Source organism: Podarcis cretensis, assembly GCF_951804945.1.
Source record: "Podarcis cretensis genome assembly, chromosome: 7".
NCBI classification, from domain to species: domain Eukaryota; kingdom Metazoa; phylum Chordata; class Lepidosauria; order Squamata; family Lacertidae; genus Podarcis; species Podarcis cretensis.
In genome coordinates, this window is record NC_137176.1 from 54,468,799 (window position 1) to 54,487,291 (window position 18,493).

General features: G+C 41.8%; 1 protein-coding gene across 3 annotated transcripts in view; it reads left to right on the forward strand.

The window, feature by feature from the left end:
* RP1 (RP1 axonemal microtubule associated) overlaps positions 1-18,493 on the forward strand; it is a 187,271-nt gene that overhangs the window by 42,444 nt on the left and 126,334 nt on the right. For all 3 annotated transcript variants that reach the window (XM_079983336.1, XM_079983338.1, XM_079983337.1), the window contains 9 exons: positions 182-257; positions 1,986-2,062; positions 2,427-2,458; positions 2,819-2,948; positions 3,684-3,787; positions 5,712-5,885; positions 6,703-6,915; positions 12,051-12,228; positions 14,979-15,110. In XM_079983336.1, the coding sequence (XP_079839462.1) occupies positions 182-257; positions 1,986-2,062; positions 2,427-2,458; positions 2,819-2,948; positions 3,684-3,787; positions 5,712-5,885; positions 6,703-6,915; positions 12,051-12,228; positions 14,979-15,110 (1,116 nt within the window). The remainder of the gene's footprint in view (positions 1-181; positions 258-1,985; positions 2,063-2,426; positions 2,459-2,818; positions 2,949-3,683; positions 3,788-5,711; positions 5,886-6,702; positions 6,916-12,050; positions 12,229-14,978; positions 15,111-18,493) is intronic.

The following is an 18,493-nucleotide window of genomic DNA, read 5'->3' on the forward strand; positions in this document are numbered from 1 at the left end:
TTCAAGGTGACATTGAGTAAGATATGTTTTGTTAGCCCTGTGATGACTCAATTGCATATCTACAGCATCCCATGCATTGTTCATGCACATTTTATCTGGATCTTAGTAACAGTCATTTGTGTGTGTGTGATTAATTCACTATTAAGAATAGAATGTTTATCATCTTCATAATTCCTCCTAGGAAATGGTTGGTTTCTGGAGAAAATTGTAGTCAAGGATTTTATCACCAGCTCGGATTATAACTTTGCGTGCCACAGGTTTGTGAAGTTTATAATTTTGAAAAAGATTGCGTTAACCAACTCATAATGTTAGACCTCATTGTACATGATGATCAGCTACGATCTTCCAAGAACCTGTTGTTAAGTTAGAAGAATTGCATAGTCTGCATTTCATAGAATCAAAGAATTGTAGGTTAGAAGGGATCCCAGGGGTCATCTAGTCCAGCGCCCCTGCAATAGTGTTTGTTTTTACTCAATAATGAAGAAAATGCACTGAGACCACTCAAAGGCACACTCAACATTTATTATCTCACCTGATCCAGATATAGCCTTTAATACTTAAAAGAAGATTCTGGGGCTTACCTCACAGGTTCTGAGAAAAGACCTGGCTCAAACTGAGTCTTCCCCAGCAGATTCCAAATATTTTATCATCTTTTGACAATTATTTGTATTTTCATTATAAAAGAAGATGTTTCTATTTGATGAGGTTGGGAAAAGGCTTACTGTTTCAAAACATGAAGCAAAAATTTCAAGGATATAAAGCACCTGTTATATGCATCTACTAGTCAAATACTATGGGTGGTAACATTGCGTATGATCTTTTGATCAAATCATGGGGTGTAGAACCTGTGCCTTTTGCAGTATTGCTGGGCTACAACTTCCACCGCCTCTGCTCATTGACCATGCTGGCTGGAGCTGATGGGAGCTGGAGCCTAACAACCTCTGGAGGGCCATAGATTTCTCAGTCGTGGTGTAAGAGAGATTAGATATGCCACATCGCCCCCTCCTGGGCAGTCAGCCCCATTCACACCTCTTCATTAAACACAATGTGAGGGGGAAGTTCCACAGTTTCTTGTGGGGTGTCAGGGAATACAAGTAATTATTTCTTTACCTCAGTCACCCACATAAAACAATGAAAGCAGAACTCATCCTCTTTTCATAGACCTTAGCACAGGCCTACCCCCAGCTAATATTCCCTCTCAAGCTTTGGCCATCCTTTTTTTATGGAGGCTGTATTGAATGAATTGTTCTAAATATAATCTTGTCCATGCAGCCCAGTACTATGCAAGTTTATTTGGAAGTAAGTCATTTGACTGCAATGGGACTTGCTGTTCTCAAATAAGGCTGCTCCCAAACAAGGGAAACCCAGCCAGATATTATTATTATTATTATTATTATTATTATTATTATTATTATTATTATTAGGGTGAGCAGGATTTTCACAACAAAACATTATGAATGACCCGTTCATATCTATTTTATTCTTGTACCCATTCATTTTCTTTAACATACAGATTTTTATCTTCCTATATTAATGTTAGCCCCCAATCTATTGATAGAAATCACACACTGCTCAAGATGGTAATGGCTTCATCCAGTAGAGATCTTTCAGTACAGTTTTAATTTTATGGCAATCACATTTTTTTCCATAAACACAATAATTGTTTGTGCCTGTACTTGTGTGTGTAGTAGCTTTCATTCTTCGCACAGCTGTGCACCACTTTTACAATACTGAGATTCAATTTTTTTAGGGAGAAATACTCATTATTAAACTTCTGAAAGAGAAGTTAACAAAAATGTTGCTCTTTTTAAATATTTGTCTTTCCCTAAAGGTAGACCTTTATCTGGTCCCACAACCACATGTTTCTGATATGTAGTCTAGAGTTGGCCAAACTAATAACCCAGGCTCATTTTAATATACTTGAGTTTATAAAGTGCAGCATGGAAATATGTATTGTTATTATATAATGTGTTTCCCCCCCAAAGGTGGCTAGATCAAGGAGAAGATGATGGCAAAATTGTTAGAGAACTGTATGCCACTCTTGATGACACATTTGCTGGGAGTAAGTATAAACCACTGGCAGACAAGAACGTTTCATGAGCCATGGCACTTTGTGGTGTGTCTATAGAAGGTCACATTCTGGGTGTTTCAGTGTTGGTTGTGCATACAACCAGTATATAATTTCTTTGATATTTACGGTTTAGCACTGATCCCTGCTTCAAAGCCTTAAGCTTAATCAGTCTGAGACTGTATTCTTATGCACGTTTAGTTGTGAGTAAGCCTTATTGAATGCATTGGGACTTACTTCCAGATCAACATGTGTAGGGTCACAAAGTTTCCCTGAAATTATATAGGATTTAAGTCTTGTTGATTCTAGCAAATTTGCCCCTTAGACTTTACTCATATTAGTGTTTTTATTTCTGTAGGACAAGAGCTGGAAATCAAAAGAGCAGAAATGGTAAAATTCTACCTTCTATCCTTTTTTAAAGCTTTAAACAAAATTATTAGACCCATTTTAATCATGCTGTACAACATCTGTGGCTGTCCATTTGTTTCGCACAAGCAGTCTTTGGAAGGGGCTATAGGTTCGTAGTAGAAATAGGCACTGTGCAAGCACAAGGTACAGTCCTTAATTAGCATCTCAAGCTAAAAGGTCATGGGTTGCATGGCTAAAATGCTTCTGATGGACACCCTTGAAGAACTTCTGCCAGTCAGAGCAGACAGCAATAGGCTGGTTGAAATTTATATTAATTCAGTGTAGGATACTTGATGTGTTGCCATTTGTGTGATGATTTGTCGTCTGTCATTCTTTAACCAGTGGGCAGCTGAAAAATGGAAATTTCAGAAAGGCAATACACTTCAGTTTTACAACAAGGTATCCCATGGATTCATATGCCTGTCTCCTGATGGAACTGTTCATGCCCGTGGTGACAAGAAAGATAAATATGGTAACTTTGTTGTCTCTTCTTTGTTATCATGGTAAATTTTTGTTAACCCTTTTTGTGAAGAGAACTCTCTAAACTTTTGTAGATGTACAGTACAGAGTTAAGACAATAGAGTATTTAAATGAAATTCTTTGTTTTGTCATATCATTACACATATTAAGGCTAAGAGGAAAGGGCAGCTCCTTGAGCCTTTGTTGTACGGGCTGTAGAACCACACAGAAATGCTCACATTGGGTTTGTGTAGCTTCACAAATGAGAAGCAGCAAAGATCAAGCCTGGAAATTGATCTCTTCATCTCAGACACTTTCCTCTGTAATTCTACGTGTGTGTGTGTGTAGAAGGTAGCTTGTAAGACCTAAGACCTAAGTGCTGATAGCAGCAGTGTACACTACCTGCTTCAAATGCAGCAAGGTCATTTCTCCACACTGTGATTCAAATTGTATCTGCACATCCTTGTTTGTATCAGTATGGCTGGGTGTGTTTCGATGTAACCCACTGTCTAGTCACACTAGTGGGCAAGGATAAACATTCCTGAGAGAACAACCTTGATATAGCAATTTTACCACCAGGACCATCACCAGAGAATCTAAAAGCCTCACATTTTATCTGTGAGAGGAACAATATATTTCGGAAAGAGTTAACTTCATGATGTTTTTTGGGTTTTAAGAATGAGAACACCTCAGATAAAATGCTACAAAACAGCTGATCAGGTTTTTTTGCTTCTGTGTTTTTTTTAAGGTCTTTTCGATGTGGCCATCAAAAAAGGAAACACGTGTGTGTTTAAAAGTCACCCAGTGCCACACCTAGCCCTTGGCTTTGCTCATGGTTCAGTTGCTGGAAAGGTATGAAGCTGCCCAGGTTTTTCCCATGTGTCTATGAATTTCCAAAAATGTAAACTGTGTCGCAAATATAAAGGTAAAGGTAAAGGTACCCCTGCCCGTACGGGCCAGTCTTGCCAGACTCTGGGGTTGTGCGCCCATCTCACTTAAGAGGCCAGGGGCCAGCGCTGTCCGGAGACACTTCCGGGTCACGTGGCCAGCGTGACATCGCTGCTCTGGCCAGAGCCAGAGCCAGAGCCAGAGCCAGAGCCGCACACGGAAACGCCGTTTACCTTCCCGCTGGTAAGCGGTCCCTATTTATCTACTTGCACCCAGAGGTGCTTTCGAACTGCTAGGTTGGCAGGCGCTGGGACCGAGCAGCGGGAGCGCACCCCGCCGCAGGGATTCGAACCGCCGACCTTTCGATCGGCAAGCCCTAGGCGCTGAGGCTTTAACCCACAGCGCCACCTGCGTCCCGTGTCGCAAATATAGTGGTCACCAAAACCAGACGTATGTGATGACTCTCATAAACCTTGCCTCCCCACCCCCATTTGTAATCAGTTTTTTGTTTATAAATAGCTAAATATCAAAATATTAAGAAGTTTGTTTTCAGTATGAGATTACAGGGGACAAATTGTGCCAGTATGTTTCAAATGACTATTCTCAAACTGTTGAAGCCTTCAGGATTTGTCCCTGCAAATGTGTGATACATACTATTTTAGAGTGAATAATAAGAAAGAAGTAAAATAGTTGCTTGTTGTCACTATACAAAATAGCAATGCATTTTATGCATTCTCACTGAAGCATAGTGGGAAAGCTATATTTGTGACATATTAACAGTTCTTGAGGGCCTTTTGGATTGAAATCATGCAGAGAAAGTGGAAATAAATAAAAGGTTAATACCTTACATTTTGCGGGTGGGTTTGAATTACCGTACTGGGCTCCATGATTTTGGTTCAATCTTTTCTCTTTGGCATAACCAAAACTTCTAATGCTGCTGATATTGAGAATTTACAAAAAACCATACAGATTGCATTCAGTAGATAGGATGAAATATGGCAAGATCAGGAACTGATTAATATGCGGTGCAGTCTTCCCAGCTTGATGGGAGTTGTTGTCCAAAAACATCAAGAGAGCACCAAGTTGACAAAAGCCAACACAGCTTAAAGAGAGAATCAGAGGGCAGTGGGGTGTGGTTCTAAAAACTTTTGTACCACAAAGAAGCCTTCTTTGCCTAGAGTGTTTTATTCCAAAGCTGTGCACTGTGCTGCTGTATTTTTATACTATTGCATATTAGTACCCGTTATAATTTACTTAATACTATGCTTTTAGCATTCTAGCTAAGAACACCATCCATAAAACCACAGCGATGCCTGTAATGCTGGAGGATTATCCCACAAATCATATTTGCTGGTTTGGCCTTAATAATGTCTGTTTTTTTCTTCATAAATGCAATGTAACGGGATTTCACTCTTATAAGAAGTCACAGATAGTTTCTACTGGAGACAATGATAAGGTGGAAATCTTGAATTTGAACTGAACTGCCAAGAGACTTTGGTTCTAGAGTATGACCTTCTGATTTGAAGCCTTCTATGTGACCTTTTGCAGCGTTGTTGTTGAAGGTGCTAAAGAGAGGTGAAATTCTCTGGATACTTTATATCTCCAGATAGCAAAATCTGAGACTTGAAATCCTGCAGCATCCAGCAGCGTCAGAATGCAAGCCTGAAGGCAACAGAAGAAAAATGTCCCCATAGAAACTAACGTGTTAAGGATTTTATAAATTATTGAACTAAATAACGAATAATAAATGAATAACCACAGGGTGCTCTTTGGTGCTTATGGCAATCTGCAGTTGGCCCTGCAGTTTGGGTGTAAAGAAAACCATGACTTTTTATCTGGCTCAGTTTTCAGTCTAATATACTAATTAGTCCCATCTTGCCCTTATTAGAACAATGGTGACGTCCACTGTGAGCTGCAGGTTCACGTTCAGCCAAGTCGTTGCGCAATTCTGGAATCTGCCCAGAACCCAGGGCAAATGGTGACTTTCAGTCTCCAAGGCACTGTAGCTGATGATGCCACAAGCTATGCAGGACTGACAAAAGAGTTTGTAGTTCATGTTAAGGTAAGATTGGAGGAGAAAGGCAATTGGGTGGTGTGTGTCATAAGCCACTGCCTTAACTGGTTTCAACAGATGAGAGAGATCTCTCCACCCACTAGGTGGAGCTGAAGACTGCAATCATCAGAATCACTGTGTGAGGCTAGGGTTTCTTTTTAAATCCCTTTGTTGTTCCTTGTGGCCCTGAATAATTCTGCCATACACAACCAAAAGGCAGGTGAGGTTGTGTGCGGACACATACGGTATAAAAACAACCAAGTCTGCTATGTAGGACTGCTTCACACTTTGTGTGTGATCCCCCCCCTTTTCTACATGGAAATAAGATCTATTTTTTAAAAAAGTTGTCACTTGCAAAGTGGAGCACAAGTTTTATTTCCCTGTGAAAAGATAAACTTTATTTAATTGGAGCAAAATAAAGATATGTGCCACATTTGACAAGTACCACATTTGTCTTAGAGCTGAGAACAAGGAAATACTTAGGCTTGGTTTTAAGCAAGCCACTATCTCTCAGACCCCCTCTCCCAGCATCTACTAATCCGGCTGAAGTAAGTGGAAGTGCAATCCTACACATGACATCTCCTCAAAAGTAAGTCCCAATGAGTTATTTGACACTTACTTCCAGGTAAGCTGGTATAGGATTGCAGCCTTACTGGCTTGTATCAAATGTGTGGGAGATCTGGCACCATAAAAAAAGAAAACATTTTGTGATTTGCTGTGGGTAACAAGGATTAGACAGTCACTGCACTGGGATGAAGGGTGAAGAAGTACAGAACTGTTTGAAAGGCCATATTCTTTACAGCTGGTTCTTTTTGCTGATTTCTAGGGAGTGTTCCACAACAGTGCCATAATTTTGCTCACTACTAGCTACTGCCAGTCTCTCTGCCTGAGGCCTGATGGGAGCTGCAGTGGAGCAGGAAATCAATCTGACGACTCTTACTGGAGAGTACATAAAATCAGCTCTGGGGTTTGCATGTTTGAAAGTGTAAAAAACCCTAGAATGTATCTGAGGATCAAGGATGGGCAGTGTAATGGAACGGTAAGGAGCTCTTTTTCATGCTTTCTCTGTGGATGTGAATATAACTTGCCACAAGAAGAAGCAATTTTAAGTGTGCTACCATAGAAGAATCTGGCTAAAACTTGACAGTACTATGATTTTTGTTTCCCAGCAATATGGTAACAATTATATGAGACAGGTGTCATAATATGAAAGAACCACTGAGTAGGGTGGGATTCCTGGGCGGAACGAGGCAGGGGCGGAGCAAGCTGGTGGCGGTGGGGGCCTACTGCCCTGGGTGTCATCTCAGAAGGGGGTGACATTCAGTGCGTTGCTCGCCTGTGACTCCCGCCTACCCTGCTCCATGTGGGGAAGGGTGGGAACTGTGGCAATCCCCCCCCCCCCGCCTTCGTTTTTACAGCCCTGCATTCCCGGTCTGGTGGGGGAGGCATATACAAGGCATGCAGGGAGAGGACACAAAGGAGGCAGGCAAGCAAAAAAAAAACCAAAACTAAACAACTTAGGCCAGGGGTCAGCAAACTTCTTCAGCAGGGGGGGCTCACTGTCCCTCAGACCTTGTGGGGGGGCCGGACTATATTTTGAAAAAATAATAATGAATGAATTCCTATGCCCCCACAAATATGCATTTTAAATAAAACCACACATTCTACTCATGTAAAAACACGCTGATTCTGGGACCGTCTGCAGGCTGGATTGAGAAGGCGATTGGGCCACATCCAGCCCACGGGCCTTAGGTTGCCTACCCCTGCCCTATATGAACCAACCCAGGCCCTGCAAACATCATTGGAGGTCCTTTTTCATGTGCCTCCTTCTGAGGTATGGCAACACGAGAGCAGGCCTTTTCTGTGGTGGCTCCCTACTTGTGGTATGCTCTCTCCAGGGAGGCTTGCCTGGCACCTTCATTACATATATTTAGGTGCCGAGCAAAAACATTCCTCTTCTCCCAGGCCTTTGGCTAATTAAATAATCTATGGCCTTTAACTGTTATTATGTTATGTATTTTTGTGTTTTAATATTGTAAACTGCTCTGTGATCCCCAGATGAAGGGCAGTGTAGAAATGTAATAAATAATAATAAAAATAGGAAAGCTTAATTTTTTTTTAGAAAACAAGGCCTGTTTTATTCTGTAAGGGGTTATACAACAACCTTTATAACAACCACGATTATGTAAAATGTTTCAAATAGTCATGCTAGTAATTCCTGTAGATAGAGTGTGCCTACCTTATGAGTCTCTCTCCTCCCCATGGATCAAATTGATTAACTGCGGGTTTCTTGATAATAATAATGTTAAATCTGGTTTTAAGGTCAGTGCAAATTGCTGATTAAAACTGGATGGCTGCCTATAATATGCCTGAAGTATTGCATCTAATAAGTATCAGTAGATCTTTAGTAATGTGAATGTCAATGAATATACTGAAATGGCCATTATAATGTTGGGTCAAACAGTACTATTAATAAGATGGCTGAGCTCTCAGGCTCTTAATAATGGCTTCTTCAGAATAGAGATAGACTATTAGAGGGATAAATAGTAATATTACTTTAAGTATTATCCTGGGAAGCCAGTAGGAGACCTGTTATTTTGGAAGCTGTGTCAAGATTCTACAGGAAATGTTATGTTTAGAAATCCACTCCATGTTTTAAAGTCGTTCAGTATACCAAATTTGGAGCACTTCTATCTTTGGCTTTACTTAGGGTTTTGCTTTTTGTAGGTTGAACAGGGTCAAGCAGCCAAGAGAGATTCTGGTAGGCTGCATTCTTTGTTTGGTTTGCCCAGATAACGCTCCTGTGGGAGTAGCCAGGCCACCGGGCTCTCCATGGATTACTATGCCTCCAGGGAGGAGGCGAAGGCGGCGTAGAGACAGGAGGCAAAGGCGGGGTTGTCGGGCCGGCGTCCTGGTAAGATTGCAGAGGAGTCCATCTAAACCACCACTCCCTAGCATATTTCTTGCTAATGTGAGATCTCTTGCCAACAAGATGGATGAATTGAGGCTGCTGGCAGCAAAGAACAGTCTCGTAAAAGATTGCTGCGTCTTATTTGTCATTGAGACATGGCTTCAACCGTCCATACCAGACACGGCTATTCAGTTGGAAGGCTGTGTGGTACATCGTCATGACCGAGGCATGGACTTCGGAAAAACCAAAGGAGGGGGGCTGTGTGTATATGTGAACAAATGCTGGTCCAATAATTCTAAGACCGTGGGCAGTTACTGTTCACCGGATTTGGAATATGTGGCTGTTAAATGCAGACCAGCCTATCTCCCTAGGGAGTTTACAGCTGTTATGCTAACTGGTGTGTACGTGCCACCAGATGCCAATGCCAACTTGGCTCTGGGATGCCTGCAGAGCCTTATCAGCAGCCAGCAAGACAAGCATCCTGAAGCTGTGCACATCATTGCGGGAGACTTCAATCATGTTGAACTTAAAACAGTGCTCCCAACGCTCTATCAGCATGTGAAATGTCCCACAAGGGGGGACAAGACACTGGATAAAGTTTATTCGAATGTAAATCACGGCTATAGGGCCTTACAGCTGCCACATTTGGGCCAGTCCGACCATATGTCTCTGTTCCTGGTACCAGCATATATCCCACTCAGGAAACGGGCTCCCACAATATCAAGGACTGTTAAAATCTGGCCTGAAGGCGCTATCCACCAGCTGCAGGACTGTTTTGAGAGAACCAATTGGGATATTTTCGATCGTTCAGACCTGGAGGAGCACACGGCGGCAGTTCTGTGCTATATCAATCACTGCACAGACACTGTCACAGTAAATAAATCCATCCGGTTTTATCCCAATCAGAAACCCTGGATGAATAGAGAGGTCCAGTGCCTGTTGCGGGAAAGGAATAGGGCTTTCAGGTCGGGCGAGGTGCAGCTTTACAGTGTGGCAAGAGCAAACTTGAAGAGGGGTATTCGACGGGCAAAACTGGTCTATAGGCAGAGGATTGAGGATAATTTAAGGAGTAACAACACAAGACAGATGTGGCAGGGGATTCAGCATATTACCAACTACAAACCTAACCTTGGTGCTGTCGATGGTGACCCTTTGCTGGCGGAGGAGCTTAACTTTTTCTTTGCTCGCTTCGAGAAGGAGCCACCTGAGACGCCGGTATTACAGCCACCAGCCCATAGGGGCCCCTCATTCACTGTAGAGGAGCATGAGGTGAGACAGGTATTGAGGATGGTGAATCCGAGGAAGGCTGCTGGACCTGATGGCATCACGGGAAAGGTGTTGAAGGGCTGTGCGGATCAGCTGGCGAAGGTCTTTACTAAGATCTTCAACAAGTCCTTACACCAGTCTATTGTCCCACCCTGCCTGAAGTCGTCAACTATTGTTCCTCTGCCTAAAAAATCTACAATCAGTAGTTTGAACGACTACAGACCAGTTGCACTGACTCCAATCATCATGAAGTGTTTTGAGAAACTGGTGCGCCGTCATATAATTTCCTGTCTTCCATCAACTTTTGACAACTACCAGTTTGCATACAGGGCAAATAGATCCACGGAAGACGCTATCACTATCACTCTCCATGCTGCTCTGTCCCATCTGGAGCAGCCGGGGAGTTATGTGAGGCTGCTGTTTGTGGATTTTAGCTCTGCTTTTAACACTATCCTCCCCCATAGACTGGTGTCCAAGCTAGAGGCGATTGGACTCTCCAACTCCACCTGTCTCTGGGTTTTGGATTTTTTGTCAGAACGTTCTCAGAGGGTTAGAGTGGGGTCACATATGTCCACAGCCCTTAGCCTTAACATCGGCTCACCACAGGGTTGTGTGTTGAGTCCCCTGCTCTATACTCTCTATACGTATGATTGTACAGCCATCTATCCCAGCAACAAAATCATCAAGTTTGCTGATGACACTACGGTGGTGGGGCTCATTTCAGGAGGGGATGAGTCCGCCTATCGGGACGAGGTGGAGCGGCTTTGTGTTTGGTGTGGAGAGAACAATCTGGCTCTTAATACGGCTAAGACCAAGGAATTGGTGGTGGATTACAGGAAAAAAAAGGCGGACATTCAGCCCTTGTATATCAAAGGGGAACGGGTGGAGAGGGTGGCGGAATTCAGGTTTTTGGGAGTGACTATCGATCAGGGCATGACTTGGAGCGCAAATACCACTGCTCTGGTGAAGAAGGCCCAGCAGAGAATTTATTTCCTCAGACTTTTAAAGAAGAACAATCTGAGTGAGAGACTGCTGGTGTCCTTCTACCGAGGCTCCATAGAGAGCATTCTCACATACTGTATTTGTGCCTGGTTCTCCAGTTGTACAGCTAGGAAGAGGAAGGTGCTCCAGAAGGTCATAACCACAGCCCAAAGGATTATTGGTCATCCTCTCCCATCTTTGGAAGAACTGTACGGTTCCCGTTGTCTTAGGAAAGCAAACAACATCCTGCAGGATGCATCTCACCCGGGATACAGTCTGTTTGCACTACTGCCTTCTGGCAGGAGATATAGAAACATCAAGTCAAGGACAAATAGACTGAAAAATAGTTTCTATCCAAGAGCTGTGGCCTTTTTAAATGCTGTAACTCGATAGTGTGACCTGGGAGTTTGATGGGTGTGGGTGTGGGTGTGGCTGGAATGTGGTTTGTTTGGTTGTTGTTGTTGTTTTGCTTTTGTTGTTTTTAAGGGATGGCATCCAATTTCGTTGCACTTGTGCAATGTTGCACTTGTGTAATGACAATAAAGAATCTATCTATCTATCTTATTTTGGAAGCTGTGTCAAGATTCTACAGGAAATGTTATGTTTAGAAATCCACTCCATGTTTTAAAGTCGTTCAGTATACCAAATTTGGAGCACTTCTATCTTTGGCTTTACTTAGGGTTTTGCTTTTTGTAGGTTGAACAGGGTCAAGCAGCCAAGAGAGATTCTGGTAGGCTGCATTCTTTGTTTGGTTTGCACAGATTTATTTAATTAATCAGATTTCTTCTGCCTTTAACATCTTTTCTGCATCTTTTGACCACTGAAATGTATATGAATGCTTTAGCTGAGATTCCTTCATCGCAGGGGGTTGGACAAGATGACCCTAGGCGTCCCTTCCAACTCTATGATTCTATGAACTCCCTTGCCTTAATGAGAAATTTACCAGAAAAATAATCTTTGTTTTGATGTGTGGACACATTCAGCTGATTTCTTGTTATTATGCTGCTTTCTTACAGGGCACAGGAGATGTGGACTGTCATTTTAAAGTGGAAAAGAATTTGGAAAGTGGGTCTGTAAGCCTAGAATCTGCACGAAACAGAGGGATATATGTAGGTCTCCTGCCTAATGGTCAGACCAAACCAGTTGTTCATACTGGAGAAAGTAACATTTGGTTTTACCCACAAGTTGTCAAATGTATGTCACATTCTAAACGGTTGGTCTTTTACATTAAAAATATTGTTTGGAGTCTTTTTAAAGACATTGATTGAAACTAAAGATGAAAACTGTATTTGAGGCACTAATGCAGGGCCTGTTTATGAAGCATTTGCTTTATCTTACTGCAATAATCAAACATTAATACTGTTTTAATTAATGCAACTCAGTGTTATTGTGTTGATCAGGCAGCCCAGGTGATTTGCAGGAACAGCCCAGGTAAGAGACTGTGCCATTTCATGTATCCCATTGCAGTTTCTCAGTATGCAGTCTACAAAATATACCATCCTAGAACCAGGCTCAGTCAAGAATTGCATTTAGAGGGGCACTTTTAGTTGAACGTAACTGTTCAGAGCCAAGCCAGAGTCTGGTGATGCAGTCCTTTAGAATTCCACCAGAGTGCTGGAACCTCTCTCTGATTCGCTACCAAGACAGCTAACCAAAGAGGAGGTGCGGAGCAGCCCTTTGGGAGGAGCAGTTTCTGAGGGAGTTTTTAGACAGGGCTTTATTTGAGATGGGAGACAGGGATTAGGACAGGGTTTGTCTGAGGGAGTTTTGTTCAGAATTGAGTTTAACATCTGTTCTATCTATAGTTAGAGGAAGGAGCCTCATAGCTTAGATAGTAAGCCTGTAGTGAGTGTCTTGGGGGAGTATACAGACAGAAGTTAACTAGAGGGCTGAGTCTGAGCCAGGGGAGATAGCAGGTGTGCAGATACAGTCTACCTGGGTCTCATCTTAGTCAGGAGGGGAGAGATCTTCTAGAAAGAGAAAACTCCCAAACCCGTTAAAAAGAGTGTGGTGATCCCCAGGGTCTATTATACAATTTGAAAATACCTTAGCCGAACTAAGTTTTCACTCACACAAGAACCCAAAAAGATAACTGGTGGTAATTTAGAAATTAAATTAATTGGCGTACCATACAATAGGTTCACTACAGGTTTAACTGAGGGCAGTCAGCGGTGGTAGATCCGTTACAGTTACTTTCCATTTAAGCATCATTAGGAGGCAATGCAGCACTGCAGCACTTTCTTAGGTGGACTAAGTAAGCAAGGTTTAATGTGTGTGCGCACACATCTATCTATCTATATGCACATACTTTTATCTCACAATATTACTACCTGGCCAGAGCCCTTAGGGAAAGGATATATTTTTTATCATTCTGAAGAAATAATAAATGAATGCATGATATTGCATCCCAGACTTTGCTCCTGCAAAGTAACTTTGCTGATTTTCTTCTCCCCAACAACACCTCCTGCATAGTACTAGAGGGTTGGGAAGAAGTCACTCTGGGACTGCAGGGGGTGAGGGGAATAGGCAAACATCGGCTTCCCCCTTTTGCTGGATCAAAGGCATTCCATGGATGGAAACAGCCTTTCTATCTGTGAAAGGCAGAGTCTGGATCCATCCTGTGAAATGGTCTCATTTAGGATCATATTTAGGCCAAGCCATTAACCTCCTTGCATTTGTAACTATTCCTATCATGTTTTTTGACTTCCTGGGGGTATTGCGTTGGGGAAAATTAAATCAGTTGTTCAATTTGCATTTCTTGTCACAACTTGGCAAGTAGATGAGTGCTGAAAGCTCCTATTAGAGACTGGTGTGAGGGGTTACAGTATTTGAGAGCAGGTAGAGAAGCTGCGGGACGCAGGTGGCGCTGTGGGTTAAAGCCTCAGCGCCTAGGACTTGCCGATCGAAAGGTCGGCGGTTCGAATCCCTGCGGCGGGGCGCGCTCCCGCTGCTCGGTCCCAGCGCCTGCCAACCTAGCAGTTCGAAAGCACCTCCGGGTGCAAGTAGATAAATAGGGACCGCTTACCAGCGGGAAGGTAAACGGCGTTTCCGTGTGTGGCTCTGGCTCACCAGAGCAGCGATGTCACGCTGGCCACGTGACCCGGAAGTGTCTCCGGACAGCGCTGGCCCCTGGCCTCTTAAGTGAGATGGGCGCACAACCCCAGAGTCTGTCAAGACTGGCCCGTACAGGCAGGGGTACCTTTACCTTTACCTTTAGAGAAGCTGCCTTGTTGTTCAGAGATGGGAGAGGGTTTGTTAGCTGGACTGTAGAACCTGTCAGTGGCTGTGTGGCTGGACTCCCCTCCTTGACCGAAAACACTGAGCTGGACCATGGAGTCACTCAGTGGTACAGCCAGGCCCAGCCCCAGGGGAACTGGAGTGGTTAGACCTCTTCTCCATCATGGCCAGATTTAATTATTGCAATATTTGTAAGTTTAAATTTTTCAATGGATTTTAAAAGTTGCAGCTTATTTCAAAGAAGATGTTGCCAATTTGAAATCTATAACTCTACATCTGATTCTTCTTTGCTGCTGCAGTATGTATAGGAGCAGAGCTTGGTGGACTGTGCACACATTTAATTTTGGCTGAGGAAGGCTTATGGCAGTGTTTTCTTTTTAAAGAGAAGGAAACAGAATTATGTGGTAGTGGTATACCTCAGGGACAAGCCACTTGAAGCATACATAGCTGATAACACATGACTTGGATTTCCAAAGCAGTAATAGGAATTTATTACCATCTCATTTTGTGTAGGGAGATATTAAGGAGTGAGCTTCTAGAAGACCAAACTCAAATATGTATATCTTCCACAATGCATAAAGATAAAACATGCATTAATAATATGATATATTGAAAACTGCAAGACCTATTGCCTTCTTGATTTTTTGGGACATTTCTAGAGAAATAAAATATTATGACCTTTAATCTTCCTTTTAATTAAATTTCAGTTGGCAGAGAGAAGCCTATGGGAACACCTGCAACGCCTGCTCAGCAGAAAGAAGTGATCAGAGAATCCAAACACCAACAAGCAGGAACTCAAAATTTAGTGACCTACAGATGTCCAGATTCTCCTCCCTCAAGTAAGGGACCATGTAAAACAATAGCCCTATAGTGCAGCATTAATGTTGTCTTGCTTCAGTTTGGCACCTAATTGATGAGACTTGATTTTTCTTACCACTTTAACTCTACAATGAGTTGCAGATGGTGACCTTATGCTGTCATAGAGCTTATGTCATCTGAAATCCCTCCAAGTTATGGCTAGAGCTGGCCAAATATTTTTGCTTTCTTTCACTTTCTCATTTTTCCAATCTTAAGTTCACTTATCCATGTTTCCACATCAGTTTACAATTTTTTAAAATAAAAGTTCTTATGAAAATTCATCACAACTTTTGTGCAGGTTTCTCCTACTACACACATTTTTAAATGTTTGTTCCCCTATTTTTAAATGTTTGTTCTGCAAAGCAATTTTCCCTAATACAATGTATTTTTCTTTTTTGTAAACAAATATATGCATTTATATGCACATCCAACCCTAGTAGATGCATTTTTGTACACTTAGCTGAAAAACAACATTGCAAAATCTGGATAAGTGTGAATTTCCATAGACAGTTGTGTTTCAGTTCATGTATTCTTTTGGAAAGTGCAAACTAAGTAAGATTGTCTTCAAATGTTGACTGAACTGAATTTTTTCCACCATTCCTAGTTATGAACTTTCTGTCATATGTTGCTAGGCATTTGAAACTAAGCTATTAGGAGATTGAGCAGAGCTTTGTTTTAGATAATTAATTCAGTACACAATTCTTTGTTGTGTATTAAACATTCTTTGTATTCTTCTTACACACAGGAAATTGTTATAGCAGCTTTTTTATCTTGAATCAGGATTGGGTATGTCTCTTGCATACAAAGTACATTCTCTACCTCTGTTGTTGCTATCCTCCTAACATGTATTCATCCAAACTGATTGGGGGAGGAGAGAAAAAAATGGAAAAAAATGTTCTTATGATTGAACCCTGAGTAAAGCACAAGGTCTTTTCAAAATCTAAAGTAGCACGGTTGTTCTCTTTGTGTGGATTGTGCTGGCTTCTATGTTATGCCTTTAGCCTTTAAGTTAACACAATCCTGATTTGTAACTGTAGAATTCACTCTAAGTGTCAATACCTTTACTCAAACGACCAATGTTTATAATGTTAGGAGTTACTTTTGAGCTACTCTTCTTCAAATGCAAGTGCTTAAGGCAAAAATTAAAAAAGAGATAAGTCTGATATAGAACCTGCATACAGCTGGACTGTGGGAACCTGATAAAGTTTAATGTTCTTTCAAACAAAGGAGCATAAATTATATTATAAAGCATCTAGCCCCAAGAAACAAGGCAATGAAAAATTCAGCAAGAACTAGCTCACAATTTCAGCTAGGAAATATAAAGCAACTAGATTGCAAGGTTTCTATGGGAATAAGTTTCTGTTTATTTATTTTGATCTAGATGCATTATAACCAGAGACAAAAGGAAAAAAGATTGTATGAAGCAGCCTGAGTTACCCATCTATTTAGCCTTTAGAATATTTTTTTTTGTCATGGTGGATTTGCATCTTGATCCCCTGAAGTGTGACTAATCCAGGGTAACAATCAAATCCAGTTTTCAGAGTAGAACATTTTTAGCCTGTAGGAAACAAATGTCATTGGTTTACATGTCTCCAAAGAACTATTTATAACACAGAACTTGCAGAGCGTTATTTGCGTATGGATTTTCTAAGGAAAGTTCATCATTATGGCAGGACCCAGGCATTATCTACAGTTTGGTCACATCACATTACCCATTGCCTCAATACTTCAAATAGCATAATCTTATTTTCCTTCCTCTTTCTCCAGCCTCTTCAGGTTTCTGGTCTAAATACACACATTCTCAATTGTAATCAGATTTAAGCTAGTATGGCTGACTCATCACTAATGGTGTAGGCCACCTTTCACCAACCTAGTGCCCTCCAGGTATTTTTGACTGCAACTCCCATCAGCCCCAATCAACTGGTGGGAATGTGGTCCAAAACATCTGAGAAACAGCAGGTTGGCAAAAGCCTTAGAGAATCATAGAACTGTAAAGTTGGAAGGGACCCCAAGGGTCATCTTGCCCTACTCCCTGCAATGCAGGGATCTCAACTAGAGCTTACATGACAAATGGCCATTAAATCCACCTCTCATTGGAAATGGGAGGACCACCTGGAGGAGAATTCAGTTGAGTGGCAGCCCACTCCATTTCCCAGTGGCAGGGATGGCAGGAGGAGGCAGCAGAACACAGCTCTTTTCCATTCATATAAGGCTGAGAAAATCAGAGCCAACAGCCATCTCTAGGCATCCTTCCCATTTCTTGATGATAGTTTCTCTACAATTGTCATAGGGAAGTCTGGAGTGATCTTAAATGGGAGTTCAGTGGATGGTAGGACAATGCCCAGTTAACTGGGTCCTATATTTTAATTGAGCTCCATAATATTAAATGATTGCATTTGATTAATCAGTTAATGTTGCAGCCCTTTGCTTAATAGTTCTTTCTTCTGCTGCTTCTGTTTTTGTTTTTTAAAAAACAGATTAGAAGTTCTAATAATAGTGATGAGGTTATTTATGTGTTTCAAACTGAGCAATCTATTAATTTTTGTTCCGATACTCAAAATGTATACTTGAAAGATTGCTTCTTCTTCTTTTTTAGCAGTCAGTTTTGAGCACAGAACTAGGCCTTCCACACCATAAATGTTAAATGGTACTTATACTTTCCCACCTTTTTGTGGAAGTAGGAAAGTGTTTGTTCTAACAGTGGATATGCTATCACACATGAGGTGGAATCACACTTTGAGAGCTTCTGCTATCCATTCCCCGCAACCACTTTGCAATAGCACATTTCACAAGATTGCTGTCAGCTTCATTTGCTACTCCTGACACCAACGGATTCTGAATCATAAACTTCACACACACCCTCATTCTTCGAGAAATAAATGATTCAAATAATCCATAATTAGCTTGTACAGGTTTTAAAACAGAGCTGCTATTTCAGTTTTACTGTCTTTCTCCCATGTTCAGTTTTCTGTAACCCATGTTTCAGATTTCAGGTTTCTCAATGCTCATCAGTCAGGTGATTGCACACTTGACCTGAGCTCAACTGCTTCTTATCTTATGCCGTTGGGTACTTTTAGGTGTCCATTCACTATGTTTACAGCAGGCTCCTTTTATGCTATGTTCTTATTTTATGAGATCATAAGACTAACCTGTTGAATCAGGCCAAGGGCCCATCTAGTCCAGCATCCTGTTCTCACAGTGGCCAACCAGATGCCTGTGGGAAGCTTGCAAGCTGGACATGGGCACAGGAGCGCTCTCTCCACCTGCACTCCTCAGCAATTGATATTCAGAGGCCTACTGCCTGTGACAGTGGAGGTAGAATATAGGCATCCTGACTAGTAGTTGTTGATAGCCTTGTCCTCCA